Consider the following 21,909-nt stretch of genomic DNA (forward strand, 5'->3'; position numbering starts at 1 on the left):
TTCTTTCCTGGGTGTCTGGCTGGTGAGTCTTGCCCCCATGCTCAGGGTTTAGCTGATCACCATATTTGGGGTCGGGAAGGAATTTTCTTCCAGGGCAGATTGGCAGAGACCCTGGGGGTTTTTCGCCTTCCTCTGCAGCATGGGGCACAGGTCACTTTCTGGAGGATTCTCTGCACTTTGAAGTCTTTAAACCACAAGTTGAAGACTTCAATAACTCAGACATAGGTCAGGGGTTTGTTATAGGAATGGGTGAGATTCTGTGGCCTGTATTGTGCAGGAGGTCAGGGGCTAGAAGATCATAATGGTCCCTTCTGACCTTAAAGTCTTAAAATCTATGAAAACAGTATGCTGCTTTCCAGAGCCACGACACCAGAAGTCTGTCCAATTTTAGGACTTATCAAGTCATTGGGCAAGGATTCAGTGGTGATGGTTCATATTGGCTCTAATGATACTGCAGCGTGGGATATCTTGCAGATAGCAGATGACTTCAGGGAACTCAGAAGTGTGCTGAAGAAGAATGTCCAAACGATCTTCTGAGACCCTTCCTGTCCCATGAGCAAAGAAAGACAGAAGGTAAAAGATTCTAGAAGTGAACCACTGGCTAAAATTGGTGTAGGGTAAGGGGTTTCGGTTTTGTGGAACATTGGTCAACTTTGCTGTCGGGAGTGGGGACTGTGTAGTTTGGATGGCCTCCACCTAATTAGAAGAGGGACCAATCTCCTTGGGGACAGTCTGTCTAGAGTAATCAGGTGGTAGTCAAAGTAATAACGCTGAGAACAAAAGTAATCAAGGAATCAAAGGACATGAAGAGAAGAAATCCTTGATTATCCTATACACCAACACTAGGAGCCTGTGTAACAAATGAGGAATTGGAATTGCTCATTTATAAATATAAATGTGGTCTAATTGGTATTACTCAAACGTGGTGGGATGATTTGCACAATTATAAAGTTAAAATCAATGGTTCTAACCTATTTAGGAAGGATCAGGTAGGCAAGAGAGGAGGGGTAGTGACACAGTATGTAAAACATGACAATACTTGTTTCCAAGTCACTGATAACTCAGGAAAAAATATGCTATTGAATGCTTATGGTTCAATGTCTTAACAGATAAAGCACAAGAGGAGTATTAGTTGGTGTCTGCTACAGACCATCACTGATAAAGTTTGCAGATGACCCAAAAATTGGGGAGTGATAATTAAAAGGATTGGTCACTGATTGAGTGATCTGGATTGCTTGGTAAACTGGGTGTGAACAAAATATGCATTTTAATAGGCTAAATATAAATGTGTACATCTAGGAACAAAGGATGTAGGGCATACTTACAAGATGAGGGATTCTCTCCTGAGAAGCAGTGACTCTGAAAAAGATTTGGGGGTCGTGATGGCTAATCAGCTGATCGTGAGCTCCCAGTGTGACACTGTGACCAAAAAAGTTAATGCAATCTTGAGATGCATGAGCAAGGGAATCCTGAGTAGGATTAGAGAGGTTATTTTACCTCTGTATTTGGCACCGGTGTGACTGCTGCTGGAATAAAGTGTCCAGTTCTGGTGCCCGCCATTCAAGAAGGATGTTAATACATTGGAGAGGGTTCAGAGAAGAGACACGAGAATGATTAAAGGATTCCTGATAGTGATAGACTCAAGGAGATCCATCTGTTTTGCTTAACACTCCAGTGGCTCGAAGTTGAAGCTAGACCACTTCAGACTGGAAATAAGGTGTACATTTTAACAGTGACGGTAATTAATCATTGGAGCAGTTTACCAAGGGTCATGGTGAATTCTTCATCACAGACAATTTTTAGAAAAACATCCATTCTTGATTTTAAAAATATGCTCTAGGAATTATTTTGGGGAAGTTCTATGGCCTGTGTTTTACCAGAAGTCAGACTAGATGATCACTAAGGTTCCTTCTGGCCTTGGTATCTATGAATTCATACTTCTGTATTTTCAAAAGTAGTCACTGTATTCTTAGTGATGCTTCTTCAAATCCCCTTTTGTGTAGTGCAATCAATGGTTTGTGATCAGTTTCTGCTTTGAAGCTTCTTCCATAGAAGGAGTTGTGACATTTATACACCATACCTAGCGTTTCTTTTTCAGTTTGTGCATACATCTCTGTTGCTGTCATAGCCCTAATTGCATATGAGACTGGCAACCAATCAGTTTGATGACATGGTAATAGTACAGCTTCAAGCCCTTCTTTCAATGCATCTGTAGAGAATTTGATGTCCTACAGTGAGTCAAAAAATTGCAGCACGGGAGCTGATGTCAGAATGTGCTTTAAATCATTGAACTCTCTCTTTTATGCTCTGGCATCCATACCCATTTGATGACGGAGACAGGGTGTACCAGACCCGTTGAGGCCCCCTGCTGGAGGCCTTGTGGTCCTAGCACAACTCACACCAATGAAGGTGGGTCCTCTAGGCTTGCCTACAGAGATTGCAGGGAAGCACCCAATCAGAGCGCAGCAGGCTCAAATAAAAGGAGGTGCAGGGCCTGAGCAGGTTAATTCCTGTCTCGGACCAGAGGAGTAAGAAAGCGTCCTCCTTACTGGAGCTCAAGGGAGAACCAGAAGATGGGTTCTGATGACATTGGCATTCGGAGAGGAAGAAGAGGAGTGGAGAACTTCAGCCCTGAGGTAAGTGTGAAGAGAAAGTGGTTACGTGGGAAGTGACCCAGGGAATAGCCCTAAAGTAAGGGTGAAGAGGAAGGGGCTGTGTAGGAAGCAGCCCAGGGAATGCAGCAGGAGCAACTATTAATGGAATCCGTACATAGCTGCTGTTTATAAGGTCCCTGGGTTCGGACCTGGAATAGTGGGCGGGCCTGGGTGCCCCTTACCAACCACTAGCATATTGGCCAAAGCCCCAATAAGGGGACAAGTTTCATTTAGAAGCCCAAGCACAGCGCTGGTATTTAAAGGGCTCAGGGATGGGGATGAAAATCCTGCAGAGAGCCAATCATTTGTTGGACTTTGTTACTCCAGAATGGGACTGCTCTCCAGCCAGGTCACTCCTTCAAGTTCAAAGGCAAAGAGTCTCCTGGGAGAAAGCCCTGAGGACACTGCTCCATACCAGGGCAGGCCAGACTTACTAGCTAGCCCAGAGGGGGGCCACAGATACCAACAAGGACACAGTGATACTCCTTTTTGGACCTTTGTTTTCCCGGAAGGGATTCATCCACTTTAGACATTGTGTGACTTAGCTGGAGGGCTGAGCCATTGAAGACTCATCTGATTCGGGTGGCTGACGGGGCACCGCAAGCAGAGAGATAATGCGGGTTCATGCCTAGCTGACAGGAAGTGCTCATGAGAGGCGAGTGCGCCCCATCACAATGATCTTGTGAGGGAGATATCTTAGATAAGTTGTGCAAGCTGTATAGTTAAGTATGAATTTGCTGACATAATTCGACATGCCTAGCAACATTTGAATCCCCTTTTTATCTTCAGATCTCAACATGTTCAGTACTGCCTTAATCTTTGATTCATCAGGCAAAATTCTTTTTGAGGTGCGCCTCTCTCCCAAGTATATTATTCCCATTGTTTGAAATTGACATTTGGTCACATTAAGGTTAGTGCTCGCAATTTCCAGAACTGTTTGGTATTTCCTGATGTTCAGTGGCAGTGCTGCTCCAAATTATGTCATTGATGTAGCCTTTCATGCCTGCTATGCCCTCTAGCATCTGGCTTGTTGCATGGCGAAATACTTTTGGAGCTGAATATATTCTGAAAAGCAGTCTTAGGAAGCAGTATCTGCCAAATGGTGTGTTGAAAGTGCAGATCTTTGAGCTCTCAGTGTCCAAGAGATCTGCCAAAATCCAGCTGATGCATCTAATTTGCTGAAGAATTTGGCTCCTGCCATCTGGGACAACCGTTCATTTCTTGTGGGTAAGTGGAAGTGTCCCCTTAGATTTCAGTTCAATGCCTGAGGGTCAGTCCATAAACAGTCGTAGTCCCCTTCCTTTTTTCTGTACAGTTACTAAAGTGTGAACTTGGGTTGTACGTTCTTCTATTCTCCAGATGATACCATTTGGTTTGCGGCTCTTCGTCTAGCCTCTTTCTTAAGGCTTGAGGAACATATTGTGTAGTGTGTACCACAGGTTCTGCAACTTCTCTTTACTGTATCTTATATATTACTGGAAAACACTCATCTCCTGTGAATAAATCGTCATATGAAATGATTAAAATGTTCATAGCTGTTTCTATGTTGTCTTTCTGGCATATATCCTCTTAAGATCAAGCACCTTACATGTGGGAAGGCCCAAGACACTGTTTGTTTTCCTGTGTGTACGACCACAAATTCTTGTTTTATCATTTTCCCATTACATTTAAGTGTCAGTGTGCACTCACCCACCACTGGAATTGTTCCTTCAGAATAGTCTTTCAAACACTTTTTTGACTTTTCCACTTTCGTGTGCTCCTTACATTTCTTTCATTTCCTGTTATTCCATTTACATGTGCCCCAATGTCTGTCTTGGACGTCACATATGTGCCAGCCATTTGTGCACTTTTTAATTACCCAGTCTTTTGAGTTTTCTGACTCCTCTATTATTGTCTTAAGAGCAGCTCTTCCTCTTCACTTGAGGAATCCCGTGCGCTTTACTGCTTTCTCTGCACATTTTAGCATAATGGTTGGGTTCACTGCAGTTTCTACATACTTGTCTGAATGCTGGGCATTTCGTTGCTACATAAAATCATAGAATATTACATCACTGGATTTGTTTTCTGCTTTCCATGTTTCTGTCTTTGGCCAATTTCTGTGAGATTTTCCCTTGTTGGTTTAGCTATAGTAATTTGTCATGAGCTCTGTGCCTATCTGTAAGCTTTTTATTTGTTTCTGTTTATTCTGCTGCTTGGTATGTACATAGTGCCCTTTCTAGCATCAGATCCATTGCCTAGTAACTGTTACATCACAGGACAATCTGATCTTTAATGAGAGCTTTTTAATATTACAACACTGACTTTTTAGTTCTAAGCCTGACAGACTCCTCCATTGTTTCCCCTTCATTCTGTGTTCTCATCCTGAACATATATCTCTCATAAGTAACGTTTTTTTCCCCCTAGGGACACAATGATCCTCAACACTTTCATTATTTCTTCAAGCTTTCTTTTCCACCACCGCCATCTGTATAGAATGCATTGTGTACATTTAGGGCTTCTGAACCTGCTACCGTACAATCTTTTGCTTATTCTCTGGTTTATTTGCCCCTGTAGCTTTCATATACCGTTCAAATTGCTGTCTGAACCTTTTCCAAGCATAAGCAGAACTTTCCTTGATTCTTAGGGCTAGTGGGAAATTACTTGAAGTTCCATGGGCTCTGGAGTAGCCTTTGCAATGTGAACTCTCACTGGGTCTTCCAGCATCGTGTGCCTTTCACACCTGGTACCATGTAATATCTGCCTGATTAGCAGAGTGGTGTCAAGATCGATCCTTTACTATGCACAGAAAAGAGGTAACAAAACTTCCTACTGCTCTGTGTAGCTGCAGCCTATGGCTGCCTTGCCCTGGGCTTCTTTTGTTTCTGCCCCAGCAGGAAGTGTGTCATTGGGGAAACCAGAGACTACATTTAGCATGTAGAGGAAGCATTACATCTATATGCTTTCTAGGGGACTTAATGTATGGCTCAGGGAGGGACTGGGTGGTTGGGGTAAGAGGGACCTAGGTTTGATGGAATGGAGCTAGGGAGTGGAAAGCAGGGACTTTGGGGTGGCAGGGACCTGGTGAGGAGGAATGGGAATGGAGGGAACCCAGATCCTGCCGTGGTATGGGGGGCACACAACAACCTTTGCAAGGGGGAGACTATGCAGGAGCCTGGTAAGAGGGGGCCACACAGAAACTTCAGCATTGGTAGAGGGGAGAATGGGGCACATATAGGGTCCCTGCCAGGGGTGGAAGAGAGGAATAGGGTTGCCTCACAACCCCTGCCGTGGAAGGGAATGGGGCACAATGGTATGGGGAGAAGGAAACACAAAACCACTGGCATGTGGCAGAGGGGGGATTGAGGGGGAGACACAGATCTCTAGGCATGGGATGGTTGGGGGGAGTTGCAGGGAGTCTGTGAGAGGGATGGGAGGGTGGCATACAGGGAGTTTGTGGGAGGGACTGGATTGATGCAAGGAGCTCCTGTTGGGTGCAATGCACTTGGCCTACAGAAGCTATGAATTGTGCAACCCCATACTGAATACTGTATTTTGACCTGGTTATTGGAATATTTACTGAATGACTACATTGGATTAAATCAACAGGACTATTGGGAAATAAACATGACTCGAGATAAGACATCCCTCAACAAACTCTTGGGAATTGTTACAAAACACCTGAGACAATGCACGGGCCTTTTGCTTTTATGCTCTAGGTTGGTCCCTGTAGAGCACACCAAACTGGTTTTGGGCATCAGGTCCAAGCATGTGAGCTGAGAGAACAAAGAGCTTTGTCTACCTTTAAAGACAAGTCTCTCAAGTATGTTGTATGTCTACACTGCAATGAAACATCTGCAGACCATGTCAGCTGCGTCACTACAGGGTGGTTTAATTGCAGTGTAGCCGTTTGGGGACCCTCTCCCACGTGAGAGGGGCCTGGGCTCCAGCCTGAGCCTGAACGTCTACAATGCAATTAAACAGCCCCGAAGCCTTAGCCCCACGAGCCTGAGTCAGGGCTGACCCAGGCCAGCCATGGGTGTTTAATTGTAGTGTAGACATACCCTCAGATCCCAGAGGTTGGGGTGTCTGCGAAGTTAGACATACTAGGTCTTCATGTTAAGGATGGTAGGACTTCAGGTAAGATAGGCTTGCACGTAGTCCTTGTGTTTTTAAAAAAAATGTTTTATCTTATGTTATGCTTTGTTCCAATAGTTAAAAATAAACAATATTTTGTTTTAAGAAGGCTATTTTGAGTCACAGTAATCCACTGGTCACAAGTTCCTTCAGGGAAGAACTGTAGGTACCGAACCCAGGCATACCTGTTTGGATAAGCATGGTTGATGTGCAGGATACTGCACCCCAGGGAGAATCATGTGATTTCACCACAGGAGAGTTGAAGGCACAAAGCCTGATACCTCAGGGGATGTGGTCAGAGAGACCAGAGGGGTGTTGGAAGTGCAGCTAGCCCTGTAATCGTGACATCTGCTACTTGTACTCACCAGTGGGACTATTTGTAGAGCAAGGGTACTACCTCAGCATAAGGGTTTCAGAATCCCACCATACATCCTATTTGTCACATTTTCATGAGTAATTTATAATTTTTTGGACTTTAACACTTTAGTCATATCCAGGAATCCTCTCTCCAAAGTGGTGTAAAGCTATTGATCATGCCCATTGCAGGAGAGTCGTTTTGTTGTTTTCTCTGGGTGAAATTCACCATTGTGCAGAGAGCTTCACAAAAGGCTTGAGCCCTTCTTTGAAGATTTAAGTAGTGCATAGGCCTTGTTCATGCTCTCTAAACTGAAAGTGTGAATTTTACCGACTGGGGTTTTGGGCAAGGGCAAATAACTGCTTAAAAATTAAATACTGTATTTTGGGGGAATTTGGTATTATGGTTTCCTGCAAATTGTTGCTGTATGCGGCTGTGCCTTTTGTGAATTCATAATATCTCTGAGGTGTAAGAAATATTTCCCTTCTTTGAAATATTTTAATATGTTTTGCAGCTTGGATTAGAAAAAGAAGAAAGGATCCACCCACAAAGGAGGTAAGAGCTGAAGTGCCTTGTCAATTGTAAATCCAGTTTAACTAGACCAATTAGTTTTCTTGGACTGATCCGTCAAACCATTTTAGAGAGAGAATGTAAAGAGTGCGGCCTACCTATTTTGTTTTATGTAAATGATATACAGTAGAGATATAAACTCTTCTAGAATTTTATAGTACAGTGTTAATGTCAGGGTGTGGAAATAGAAATGAAATTTCTGAATTGTTTATATATCTGTTTCTTATATAGAATTTCTCAGAATTAAGTTACATTGTGATGTCGGGATAAGTAATTGTGGTCATTCAGAAACTTCTAAATAAGTGAATTCTAAAATAGTTATTATGAATATTTTTTTTTAAAATCAGACTCTCTATATCCTAGTATGATTTTTTTCATGCCAATTGACGTTAAAGTGCAGGCTTCAAAGCCAGTTGCCAGCATATTCATCAGAACAGAAAAAGATATTGCATTAACGTTTTACAATACTAATGAGATGGGCTTTTTGCAGTCCAGACTTTTTTTCAAAAGTGCTTTCTAATGGAATAAAACTGAAATATTGCTTACTCTTTCATGCTGACAAATGTGCAAAGAATGGAACAATTCTGACTGTTAAGACCAGAAAAAACAAACCTGAATTTGACACAGTTTTATTGAAATCTGGCACTTAGCAATGAATCTATAGACTTAAAAATGAGTAATCACTAAAGGCTCAATCCAAACAGACTGTGTCAGTAAGTTGAGCTCTATTGACTTCAGTGGCGCTACGTTGATGTACATCAGCTGAAGATCTGGCCCTATATCTGTGACCTCCTGAACTGCACAACCTAGCAGGTTACCCACCTTGGCTGCACATTAAGATGACGTATTCAGGATACTATTCAGCCTGTCATTTTTACACACCAACATTTTTTCAAGAGGCGCAGAATTATAGAAATGAGCTCTCATCTGCTATGCAGCTCTTTCTATTGGTGTCTCTTCTACTTTCCCTTCCCCAGTCCTCACTGGAGTTATCCAGGCAATGGGGGCTGTAGTAAACCCATAAGTGGAACTAAAATGGAGTTAAACCTGTGTTCCAGAGGCTGTTGAGGACCTTAAAACAAAAATGCTTGTGCAAAGAGTACATCTTTGCTCATACCCCTCTCGCTCTAGTCACTGAAGAAATGGGAGTGCTTCTCTCTCTATCCTTTCTGCTGGGGCTCCATAGATCAAAGTGCTGTTGGGGACAGAGAGGGAGTCTTCAGATTACTGGGCTCTATCTCTTCTCCCTGGCTGAGTTTAGGTCAGCATCAACTAAATGTCAACTTGGAGCATGATGTCCTGTCAGTATTTCTTTCCTTGCTGAGAATATACGTCCTGTGGTACTGGGACTTCAGAGATGTTGAGTGACCCCCAATATCACTTCCATAAGTCAGATTGCCATCCTTGTTGGGCTGGGTAGAGTCTGAGACTATGCCCCTGAGAAGCAGAATTAGTTTGTGCCGCCATGTTCTTTCAGAACTGGTGTTGTTAAGGCTGCTTCTGGTGGGGAGGTGTGGGAGGTTGGGGCAATGGTCAGTACCCCTTCAGAACAGGAAGCAGGCATCCCCTGCAGATGAGCAGCTATAGAGGCACATTTGGATCATTAGACCCCTAAATATGTCACATTGTAGATGAAGTGAGCTGAGGAGGATGAAAGATTATTGGAAGTAATGGTGCATTCAGTCATAGAACTACTCATGCCTTCAACTTCATGAGGTTTATTAGGGTCCAAAAATTATTTAGCAACTAAGTACTATACCTGCAAGGCTGTGCATTGACCTTATCAGAGAAGAAATGATAAACTGGGAATCTGAATAGTAGTTATTTTTTGTTGGAACTAATCCCTAGAGGTAGTTTTTTCCCCCCTGTATGTAATATAAGTGAAACTAATAATATATACAGCATATGCAAAATATATGATGGTGAGGGATAATGATTTTTTTCAGCATTCAGGTGGGATGATATACATAATCCACTTGCCCTGATAGTCTTTATACACCACAACACACGAGAGAGAGAGAGAGAGAGAGGAAATTTTTCTGTTTTCCCACAATGTACTGATAGCTTTAGTGTTTTATCTACAGTAATCCCTAGATATCTCTGCTGGTTTGTATTCTGTATTGTACTCCCTTTTTGACAATAATGTTGATATGGTAACTGCTCTTTGACAACTATGGAACTGGGGAATATTTGTGACCATATTTCATATTGAAACTGTTGTATAACAAATCTCCTTGTCACTCTCACTCCAGGAGAAAGATGTGAGAAAATCTCTTCAAAAGGCTGTAGAGCACACCAATTTTGAATTTCAGTCTTTGACATTGCACTGTTATGTCACTTTGTGACGCTGCATCACGACACAGTGCGAACAGTTCACTTCCTGAAACTTAAGGAACTGGAGCTCTACCTCTGCTGTTTTGGTAGGAAACAGCTGTACCCCGGCAAATCCCTGCATGTTTTAACCATTGACCTTCTCTTTAGCCCCTTACCCATCCTTCCTTGCCCCTTTTTACTCCTACCCCAACTCTAACATATATTGTTTTTTCTCTTCGTTTCCCCTCCTCCACTCTGCCCTATTGGCCTCCTGTTTCCCTTTCTCTTTCATCGTAGACTTTTATCTATCCAGCAAAACTTTACTTGAGGTGGTTGTGAACAACAGAGCTAGGAGACATGATACTGACCATGGCTTTGTGGTCAGCATAGACCAGCAAAAATAGCGTTCAGCCTCACATCAATGTGTAATCAGTTACTGACGTGCTGCTAAACATGATTTGTCCAGCTCTACACGGATCACTAAGCCATAGTCAGCATCAAGTCACATGATCCATATTTTATAGCACAAACAAGGCCTTTCTTCCTTTCATTCTTCGCCCCCTTTTAGTTTTGTCACCATGCACTCAACAGATCTTCATCATAATGCTTTAACTCAGCCCCTTATGGGCTGTAACACATAAGGAATTTAATTGATATTCATCTGTTGGTGTTGTCACTAGATTTAGTTTTTCTTATAGTGGAATCCTGCAACAATAATTTCTATTGGATAACTACTTGTTCAGCTTTAAGGTACTTCACATACTTAGCATTCTTTTTATTCCCCTTTTCCCCTTTTTTTGGAGGACAGTTACTTAGAACAACACCTTGTTTGCTTTGCAAGTCAAAACCCAAGAACATTTTTGTCCTGTTAATTATGTCTAATCTGGGCAGTAATGGAAAGAATGTCAGTGGTTCAGAGCCTGGGATTTTACAAAGCATCTGGGATGCTGAGCCACAGTTGGTTGCCTTTTGATTTTATTCCAACTTGAAATATACCAGATCTCCTCCTTAACTAATTTATAAAGTTGGTGATAAAACACAGCTTGGTCTGCATTCATTTGCAAAGTAATCTGGTGTTAAGACTACAGTGTTCCTATGGTAATGAGACTCCATTTAGATAGAGACTTTGGGCCATATCCTCATATAAATCAGCATATACATCAATTTATACCACCTAAGGATCTGGCCTCAGATAGCTATATCATTGCATCCTAAAGACAGTAACACATTGTGTATGTATGGACATATATAGTCTGTTCAGACAAAGTTACAGTTACACTGAAATGTTCCTCAACTATTATAAAGGACATAATAAATTAAACCCTTACCAATAGAACAAGAGATGAATGAGTAAATATCTTGGAACATTCTGAGATTAGGCAGTGCCCATCTCTTAACTATGTATACAGGCACTAGAGGTGAGCATTGACCTTTCCAGACAAATAAAAAGACAAGTCCCTGTCCTGAGGGACTTATAGTCCAAATTAATCAGAATATTTTAAAGTCTACGGAAGTTGCAACTTTAAATCAAGTGCTATTCTGTCAAAGAGATCTGGTAAATTATCACATTACGTGCAAATCATCTTATCTGATAAGTGGGTTACCAAAGTTGTCTTTGGATATACTGGTGGAGTACTGTTGTACCTACAGATTTACCCTGATTGTGAGTTGAACTATAAAAAGTGAGTCTAAGTTCATAAGATGTCATAATAACCTATAATAACAAATGTAAATAGGAACAGGTGCAAGAAAACCAGACAGAAAACTTAAATTAGTCTAAACAAAAAAACCTATTGATATAACTCCTGGATGGTGTTGAGATTATGCTTGGTAAATAAGAAAATGTGAGTCCAAAAATTAATGAACCAAAATTAGTGTGTCAAATACTAGGCTTAATCGGTGGACCGAATAGTGAGGGAATGGGCCATTCAACCCACTGCACTCCCATTTTGGGTCCTCACGGAAAGATTATTTGGTAAGGGAGGTGGGAAATAAGAAGAACAGATGGGGACTACTGGAGCGAACTTGATCATCATAGCTGCCACCCCCACCATCTTCCTGGACCCTGCACTTTGTCATCCTGATCCTGAGAGAGATCCTGACTATATCAGGCCAGATGACATTGCCATTTCTACTGGCACTGGCTAAATCTCAAACACCATCTGACATAAAATGGGATTGTACTTCAACAACAACAACCGCTCCAGCCCAACTCAACTAATTTCTTCTCTCTTTCCCGAAAGAACACTTATTAACATCTTTAATATCCTCTAACAGACTGTCAGAGAAGTGGATTTTCCTTCTAAAGACTCTTTCCAGCTAACGGGAAAGGGAACAAAGAACGTTGTTGGGTTTTTTTTAAATAAAAGCCTATTTAATATTTTATATTTGAAATCTTTTAACCGTTTTTCCTTCTTTTCTTTATCTTTAATAAAAAGTTAAAAGGATGTTTAATGTTTGCACCATGGTACTAAGCAGGCTAAGATCTCTGTATACTAAACCCTGGGCCTTGTTTAACACTGTTTAATGTTGGACAGTGACTGAGTAATGTTAACACCTTTGGCCACATATTCCATGTAAATTAATAGGCACCCAGCGTGGGGCCTAAAGGGTTAATACATATTCAGAAGCTTAGCGCACTGGCAAACAAGAAATTGTTTTCAAAGTTAGTTTAAAACAAAAGTTTGTTTTTAAAATTCTTAGATGTGTTAAGCTTGTTTAAAATGAGCACACAAAAAAGTTAATAATTTTTATTTAAAAAGAGGGGTTTACAATTGTTACAAAGTTATTAATTTTTTAGCAAATGCTTTTTCATTTTTTCTTTTATTTTAAAGTTTGTACTTTCTGTAACTAGTAATTTTAAGTTAAATACAAATATTTTTTTAAAAGCAAAAAAAATAAAAAAAAAGTGTTAAATTATGAAAGGTTAAGTTGCTAAACAATTTTTTACTAACATGACATCTTAACCCTCTTATTAACCAAATGCCATTTTAATTCGGGGATGCTACTGCAATAACTGTAAATTAAATCTCAAACCACTAAAACCAAGGGCTTTTGCAATACGAAACTTTTTGGTAATTTTTCTAATTGTTTTATTTTTGCAATCTTTTTTTCCCCTCCCTTGTCGTTTTTACCACCTCTGGGTGTTGCAAATGGCTCCCGAATGCAAAAGTGGTTGCAAAAGAACTTTTTGTTGGTTTTGGTAAAAATGCCATCAGGGCTGAAGTGTTTGTGTTTGTGAGGGAAGAGGATAGCTCAGTGATTTGAGGAGTGGCCTCCTAAACCCAGGGTTGTGAGTTCAATCCCTGAGGGGGCCACTTAGGGATCTGGGGCAAAATCAGTACTTGGTTCTGCTAGTGAAGGCAGGGGGCTGGACTCGATGACTTTTCAAGGTCCCTTCCAGTTCTAGGAGATAGGATATCTCCATTAATTTCTTTGTTTTTTCCTCCAAGTGAGCAAGCATAACCACTACTGCATAATATTTTTATGATTTGTGTAAATATACAACTTTAACTGTACAAGCAGTAAAGGATGGGGAAGTTTTTGCCATCTTTACCCATTCAGGATGTAGAGCCGAGAAAGTAATAAAAGCTAGTTTGTTCTTAAATATCTTACAAACATATACCGGCAGCAAAGTTTTGTGTTTTATCAACAAATGAAGTAAGTTCTTAAGCTTTGTTAACATCACCACCTCTCCCAGCTCCATCTAAATCCCAAACACCATCTAAAACAAAATCAGACTTTTAACAACAGCTTCAGCCCATCTCAACTAACGTGTTCTCTTCCCTCCAGAAACCAGTTTTTAACCTCTTTAATATCTTTAAAACTGTCAAACAAGGGAGATTTTTTCTAAAAACTCAAAAATAATTTTTAAAGTAAGCCTTAATAATATACATTTCAAATATTTTGTTTTTCCTTCTCTTCTTTATATTTAATTAAAAAAAAACATGTTTGCCAAAATACTAAACAAACATTCTCTATATACCAAACCTTGTATAACACTGTTTAATGTTAAACAATAACTAAGTTATATTAACACCGTTAGCCCATATATTCCATCTAAACTAATACAACAGTACTATGGGGATAAGGTTGTATTCATGATAAAAGATTTCTCTTCAGTTGTTCTCCATGTCCACCAAGAGTAGGAAAAAGAAGTAATGGGCCTAATTTGTAGCAAGGGAGATTTAGATATTAGGAAAATTTTCCTAACTATAAGGATAGTTAAGCAATGGAACAGGTTACCTAGGAAAGTTATAGAATCCGCATCACCAGAGCCATCCCTAGGGTATGAAAAATGGGGGCGATCGCCCCGGGCCCTGCACTTTGGAGGCTCCCATGCTTCATGAGGAGGCGGATGGGGAGGTGAGGCGTGGGGTGGGCGGCGGCGTGAGGAGGAGCCCCCCTACCAACCTCCCCCTCCCTCCAGGTGCCTACTGCCGATCAGCTGTTTCACGGCATCTGGAGGTGCTGTGGGGAAGGAGAGAGGAGCTAGGGCTCAGCGCACTTGGGGTAGGGGGTGGAACTGGGTGGGCAAGAAGCTGGGTGGGGCCTGGGCGGAGCCAGGGGAAGCATCCCTGGCTGACAGAAACTTGGTGCCTATGTCCCGGGCCCCGCACCCTCCTAGAGATGGGCCTCTCCATCACTGAAGAATTTTAAGAACAGGTTAGACAAATATCTGTCAGGGACAGTCTATGTTTACTTAATTCTGCCTCAGCATGGGGAGGGATGGACCAGATGACCTCTTGAAGTCCCTTCTAGTCCTCTATTCCTGATTTTTGTGATTTTTCCCGACAGTATTTCAAGGCATTATCTTACTTAACTTTTAAATAGTGCCGCTGGTAAACACCACTGTAATGAATGCTATGCATGTTTTTATCAGTTATAGACCCCTATTCTTGCCGTTTCCCTTCTGGCTGTAAAATCTACTCCAGTCTGAAAGCTGGCACGCTTCGTGGTCTCTACTCTTATCTATTGGATTTTTAAGACTTAATTATAAAGGAACAAAAAAAGATGATATTTTCAAAAAATCCTTCAGGGTCTTTTTCATGGACTCATGCTTCCATTGCATCGCCAGGCATGCAAAATTTAAAGCTTAGACACTGAGGTGCCCATAGGAGTCTTATGGGCATCTCCCAGTTAGTGCTTTAGGAGGCTTCCTGCATCCTAAATTCATTTCCTTTTTGACGGCAGTTGGCAAGTAACTCCTAAGACCTCACTGTGCTTTGGTGATCACTCAGGCTTGCATGTTTTTCTCAAGCTTCACAGCATTCTACATCCTTTGTATCCTTTCTGGGTCAGTTTCCTGATTTCATGTTTTTTGTTTGTTTTGGTTTGGTTTTTTGTTTTGCTTTTAAAGCAGTCTTTCTTTTTTGTTGATGTATTCCTACTTAAGCCAGTGTCCAGTTGCATCAAATGGGTACTTCAGTGAGGAATTGGAACTCTTCTATCCTCATCTCCATCATGCAAGTTTTCCAGGGATAACTTTAATAATAGATACACTGGGCCTTCAGCTTCTAAACTCCTCAGTCTGGAGCTTCTTAGGAAGTCAGGGCCTGACCGAATCCAGCCTAAGATCTATCTTGTTCAGTACCCTGTTACTTGGATAGTGGTCAGTACCAGTGCTTGGTTTGTGTCCTGGCAATGCCTAGGTTACTATAACTCATACTTACCAAATAAGCAATGTCATCTCTTCTGAAATGCTGCACTTGGCCTGGGTTGAGCATATCTCCCTACTGCAATTCCATCCAGTGCAATGGAGGCTGCTGCTCTGATCTGGATTTTGAAAAAAGCCCAGGGAAACAAATATTGGGGGGAAGCTAAGAACTGAACCTATGTAAGGGGGTGTGCCTCCACGAAGGGGAATGGGGCAAAAGTGTACTTCCAATAACCAACACTGACTAATCCTTCCTTCACTACACTGCCAGAATAGACTATCAACCTTGCCCCTTTCTGGTCCATCTTGGAGAATGGGAAAGATTAGTCAGCTGAACAACCTTCAGATCATTATGACCTATTTACAAGGGCAAAGTCTAATGGCAATGAAAGTCTTTCATAAAGCAACCTAAAACAGTATTCTGACTCAAGTGTGCTGACTTGCTTATGAACCTCCTAAGTTAAGCATAATGTCTGGAAGAAAGAGGATACCATCTGGCTTTCCTCATATAGCATGGCTGTCCAATAAGTAATATAGGTTCAGCTCTTAATGAGTCACTACTGAAATCAGGTTTGTACACCCATCACTAACTCTCTGTAATGCAACTTTGCACTTGGTGGGTTGTGTGCCTGTTCCTCCAGGCAGGGACCTGAATCACAGGCTATTCATCCCTTCTTCCTACTCTCGCTGCAATCACACCATTCTACACCGAGATCTTGAAGACCCTTTAGCTCCAAATGTCACCCTCTGACACCTTTCATTCCCAATTGCTCTTTTATTATACATCAAGCTATTGGGTCAGAGAAGAATAGGGCTTCATCTCTGTGCCTGGCTTTCTGATATCTCTGCAGCAGCCAGAGAGCTATCAGTAGTGGGACTACTTTGTGTCAGTTCCCATCTTATACCAGCTGTCACAATGAGCCAGGTGCCACCTAGACAATCCATCATTACTGGGGTTCAATTGACTGAGCATTTCCTGCTGGATGGTTGGAAATGGATTTAGCTTAAAATATCCTCAATTTTCTCAGTTTGTTACACCCTTACTGTTACTCTGACATTTTTTGTGTGTGTTAATATTTTGTGTGAGATTAAGTAGGTTTGTGTGTTTCTTTAGCTAGTGTGAAAAGCCTGAAAATGGCTTGGAATAGAAAATACTATAGTAAATGGCTCCTTTTCATTCCTAATGCATTATGTGCTTGATATGCAGTAATAAAACTAAATGGCTTCTGAATTGCACAGTTGGATACAAGGTGAAATGTTAAAAAGAAAAAAAAATTGACAGCTCCTGTCTTCTTTCAAACTATTTCTAGCATTTCCATAATTATCTGTTTTGACAGCCTCCTTGTCAAGGGAGGAAAAAATGTACTTCAGTGAGTAGTAATAAGCATAAGGTTTCAATGATTGTTTTGCCCCCAAAAGAGAGTAATTACACTGAAACTTACGTTCTATTTAGTTACCACAATGCATACCTGTTTTTTCCTTTTATTTGATCATAAATATTATTTATTTCCGAGGTGATTGATGAAAACTAACTTCAGTCAGAAGGATTAGTTTACATAGAATTCAAATTCCCTCACCAGAATGATATGCAATTTAGAAATATTCTTTATTTGACACTGTTTGAATCACACACTTTATTTTTGCTTCTGTCTCCTTTCATATTCTTCAATTGAGAAATTTTTAAATGGAAACTACTCCATGGAGAGTCTAGTATATTTCTCTCTGAAAAACGATTGCACTTGCACATAAAATAGGATTTTAGCAAATTAGGTTTTTTATTACTGACACCACAAAAAGCTGCAAATATAGGGTTTACAAGTGTTGGAAAATGGTGTGATAAAAGACTGAGGACAAAGAGATCTTTGGAAAAAGATACTTTTCACCGATGTTGCTCAACATCACTGGAAACCATGGCCAGATTCAGATGCCCTTACTCGATCTTACTGCAGGAGTCAGCATGATTTCAATGTCACTAATCGTATGCATGTGCTACTCAACATCTGTAAAGGTATTGGAATCCGTTCCTACCATAGTATTGAGGCTGGAAAGCACTAATCAAAAAGCAGTGGCCTCTTTCCCTAATAGTCACCTGCTGAGGAGGGGAAGAACATGAAGAATCCATCCTTTTACATATTCTTTGCTCCTTGATTCCCTTTAATCGTTTCCTCGGTTTGATCATAAATTGGCCTATGAGCTGCACAGAGGAGAACTGGGAGAATAAAGCGCACCCTTTTACCTCTGTGCTGGCTACCTATATATCGGTTCACAACACAGTAGTCTGCTACTCCCTCTCCTGCACATGTAAGTGGGAAGTGGGTGGAACCTTGGCTGTATCCTCTAGTGCACCAGTCAGCGCAGCTGAGACAGTTGAGGGGGATGTAAACTGTGTCAGGAAAAGAGTTGGTATAGATTACATCATACACTGAGCAAGGAGAGGATCAGGGACCAATCTGTGACTTGGAGCACCTCAGCTATGCACTGTTCTTTATTCAGGACAGAATGCTAGGTGCCAGTGCAGCCTTGAGTGATTTTAGTGTTCTTATTCCAACAACTTTCTCTTTTGTACATGAGCACATATTTGGTTCTCTATAAAATTCTACTTACTTTTTCTTGTCCTGTCATATGTAAAAATCAATCTTAGTTCCTCCCTCCCCGTATTTCAGTGATACCACTATGGTGCTGATAAAGTTATTTCACTTTCTAATTTCTATACATTTCCCCCTTCCTTCTCCCCCTCCTTAGAAAATATTTTTGCCAAGTCCACTGGAAAATAACTTCAACTGATACCATTAAATTCTTTTAACTTAGAAATAGCAATACAATAGCTTGGTAAAATTTTCAATCACTGTGGTCTAAACTGGATTTAAACTAGTGTTCCTGCAAGCTGTAGAATTAGTATCTATTCTACTTTAGCCCTGAAGTGTACCTACACTACATTTAAAACTCTGTCCAAGGCTGTTATAGATGAATGAGCCTATATAAGCCTGTTAATGTGTTGGCTTAGTACTTCCATGTTAAACTTATAATGCCCCTAGACATGATTAATTGCAGTTTTCTTGTTATCAGTTCATATCAGGGTATTTGCACACCTCTCATTAAAAGGGTCACAAAAATGACATAAGCACCACTTTTACAGAGTATAACCAAATGCTGACCTTAGTAGAATATCCTGAAAGACATCCGTTCAGTTGTGTTTCCATTGTAGGAGAATTACCTTCAATGTTGCCCTTTTAAAAACATGTGCTGTTAGCATAATAAAAGAACTAGACCTTTAGCTGCATATGTTTAGAGATTGGGTTAGGTTGTAAATGAAAGTACCACTTCTAAAACAATTACTATTTTAGTTTAATAATTAGTTAATTTGGGGGATTTAAAAATTATTTTGTCTTGTGTTCAGAGAACAAAAAAAGCATTCCACCAAAATTCTCTAGCCAGTGAAGAAAACAAACTATGTAATTGTCCCCAAATAAAGAAGATTGTTCAGATCAATTTGTTGCTGAAATATGTGGGACACACAAGCTCAAAAAAGCATGTCAAAGTAACAAAGCAGTCCACATTTTAATAATTGTAATTAATCAAAGGGTGTTTTCAGTTAAACTGAATCTGAATAAATTACATTTGACATTGATTTGGCAAATGTTTACCGTTTGTTGGCAGGAATACTTAGAAGGCACAACTTATGCAAAAGCATTACTTGATTAGCCACTGTTTGGTTTAAAGAGATTTCTTAGCAAACCCAGATTTATCTTTCTAATTTCAACTGTTCTTCTGTGTTTGCACTGCACTGACACTGCCCTTCATTTACTGTTTTAGTTACCACTCCCAGATAAGAATGGTTGGATTAATGTTCAATTGCTGAGCTAGAAGGAATTGCTTGGGTCAGAACATTCGGTGCTGATTGGTGACCAAAAAGCCCTTTTCTCCCTCCCAGATTTGAAACATAATAATCTAATGGCCTATTATTTCATCTTGACTATTTAACTTGTAAAACCAGAAAATGTATTTAATTAACCAATTTGGCAATACTGTAAAAGTGTGCACATCAGTTTAGCTTTATCACATTACTAGATTTTAATTATGTCTCCTCAGGTAAAAACTTTGCCATTGTGAAATGAATACTAAACTTTATTAATAACATTTCAAAATAGCTTCTCTGTGTCCTTTCTGTTCACCAAATGTTATAGAAATAAATTTCTGCTCAGATGTGCACATGCATTCTTAACAGGGTTTAAAATTCAAGTTTCATGGATTCATAGATTCCAAAGCCAGAAGGGACCGTTCTGATCGCCTATTCTTACCTCCCATATAACGTAGGCCATAGAACTTCCCCAAAATAATTCTTAGAACATAGCTTTTAGAAAAATCCAATCTTGATTTAAAATTCTTCAGTGAAGAAGAATCCATCATGACCCTTGGTAAATTGTTCCATTGGTTAATTACTTTCATCATTAAAAATTGATGCCGTATTTCCCGTCTGAATTTGTCTAGCTTCAACTTCCAGCCATTGGATTGTGTTATACATTTCTCTGCTAGAGTGAAGATCCTGTTTATTAAATATTTGTTTCCTATGTAGACATTTATAAATTCTGATCAAGTCCCCCCCCCCCCCATAATCTTCTCTTTATTAAGCTCAAGGAGTTCAATCTATCACTATAAGGCATGTTGTCTAATCCTTTAGTAATTCTCTTGGTTCTTCTCCCAACCCTTCCAATTTATCAATCTCCTTGAATTGGAGACATCAGAACTGGACACCATATTTCAGCAGTGGTCACACTAGTGCCAAATACAGAGGTAAAATTATCTCTACTCCTATGTGAGATCCCTATTTATGCATCATGTATTGTATTAGCCCTTTTAGCCACTGCATCGCACTGGAAACTCAAGTTCAGCTGAGTATCCACCCAGGACCCCCAAATCTTTTTCAGTCACTGCTTCCAGAATAGAGTACCCCATTCTGGATATGAGTCAACAGTGTGCCCTTGTTGCCAAGAAGGCTAACAGCATTTGGGGCTGTATAAGTAGAGGCATTGCCAGCAGATCGAGGGACGTGATCATTCCCCTCTATTCGACATTGGTGAGGCCTCATCTGGAGTACTGTGTCCAGTTTTGGGCCCCACACTACAAGAAGGATGTGGAAAAATTGGAAAGAGTCCAGCGGAGGGCAACAAAAATGATTAGGGGGCTGGAGCCACATGACTTTGAGGAGAGGCTGAGGGAACTGGGATTGTTTAGTCTGCAGAAGAGAAGAATGAGGGGGGATTTGATAGCTGCCTTCAAGTACCTGAAAGGGGGTTCCAAAGAGGCTGGATCTAGACTGTTCTCAGTGGTACCAGATGACAACAAGGAGTAATGGTCTCAAGTTGCAGTGGGGGAGGTTTAGGTTGGATATTAGGAAAAACTTTTTCACTAGGAGGGTGGTGAAGCACTGGAATGGGTTACCTAGGGAGGTGGTGGAATCTCCTTCCTTAGAGGTTTTTAAGGTCAGGCTTGACAAAGCTCTGGCTAGGATGATTTAGTTGGGAATTGGTCCTGCTTTTGAGCAGGGGGTTGGACTAGATGACCTCCTGAGATCCCTTCCAACCCTGATATTCTGTGATTCTATGATTCTGTGTGTATGGCCTACATTCTTAGTTCCTAGATGTATACATTTACATTTAGCTATATTAAAATCCATATTGTTTCCTTGTGCCCAGTTACCAAGCGATCCAGATTGCTCTGTATTAGTGACCTGTCCTCTTTATTATTTACCACTCCTTCAATTTTTGTGTCCTCTGCAAATTTTATCAGTGATGATTTTATGCTTTCTTACAGGTCATTGATACAAATATTAAATAGCATAGGGCCAAGAATCAATCCCTGTGGGACCCCTGCTCAATGATTCCCTGTTTACAATTACATTTTGAGACATATCAGTTAGCAAGCTTTTAACCCATTTTATGTGTGCCATGTTAATTTTATATTCTAGTATTTTAATCAGTGGCATGTGGTACTAAGTCAAATGCCTTACAGAAGTCTAAGTGCATGACATCACCACTACTATCTTTTATCAACCAAACTTCAAACCTCACAAAAAAAATCAAGTTAGCTTGAGAGGATCTATTTTCCATAAATCCATGTTATTAGCATTAATTATGTTACCATTTTTAATGCTCTAGGAATCAAGTCCTAGATCAGCTATTCCATTATCTTGTTTGGGATCAATGTCAAACCAACAGACCTCTAATTACCCAGGTTGTTGTCCCCTTTGC

General features: G+C 40.5%; 1 protein-coding gene across 2 annotated transcripts in view; it reads left to right on the top strand.

The window, feature by feature from the left end:
- Positions 1-21,909, top strand: part of NDUFAF2 (NADH:ubiquinone oxidoreductase complex assembly factor 2) — a 135,962-nt gene that overhangs the window by 99,513 nt on the left and 14,540 nt on the right. For both annotated transcript variants that reach the window (XM_042841723.2, XM_008174482.4), the window contains one exon: positions 7,637-7,677. In XM_042841723.2, coding sequence (XP_042697657.1) covers positions 7,637-7,677 — 41 coding nt within the window. The remainder of the gene's footprint in view (positions 1-7,636; positions 7,678-21,909) is intronic.

The sequence above is a fragment of the Chrysemys picta genome, chromosome 6, assembly GCF_011386835.1.
Source record: "Chrysemys picta bellii isolate R12L10 chromosome 6, ASM1138683v2, whole genome shotgun sequence".
Lineage (NCBI taxonomy): Eukaryota > Metazoa > Chordata > Testudines > Emydidae > Chrysemys > Chrysemys picta.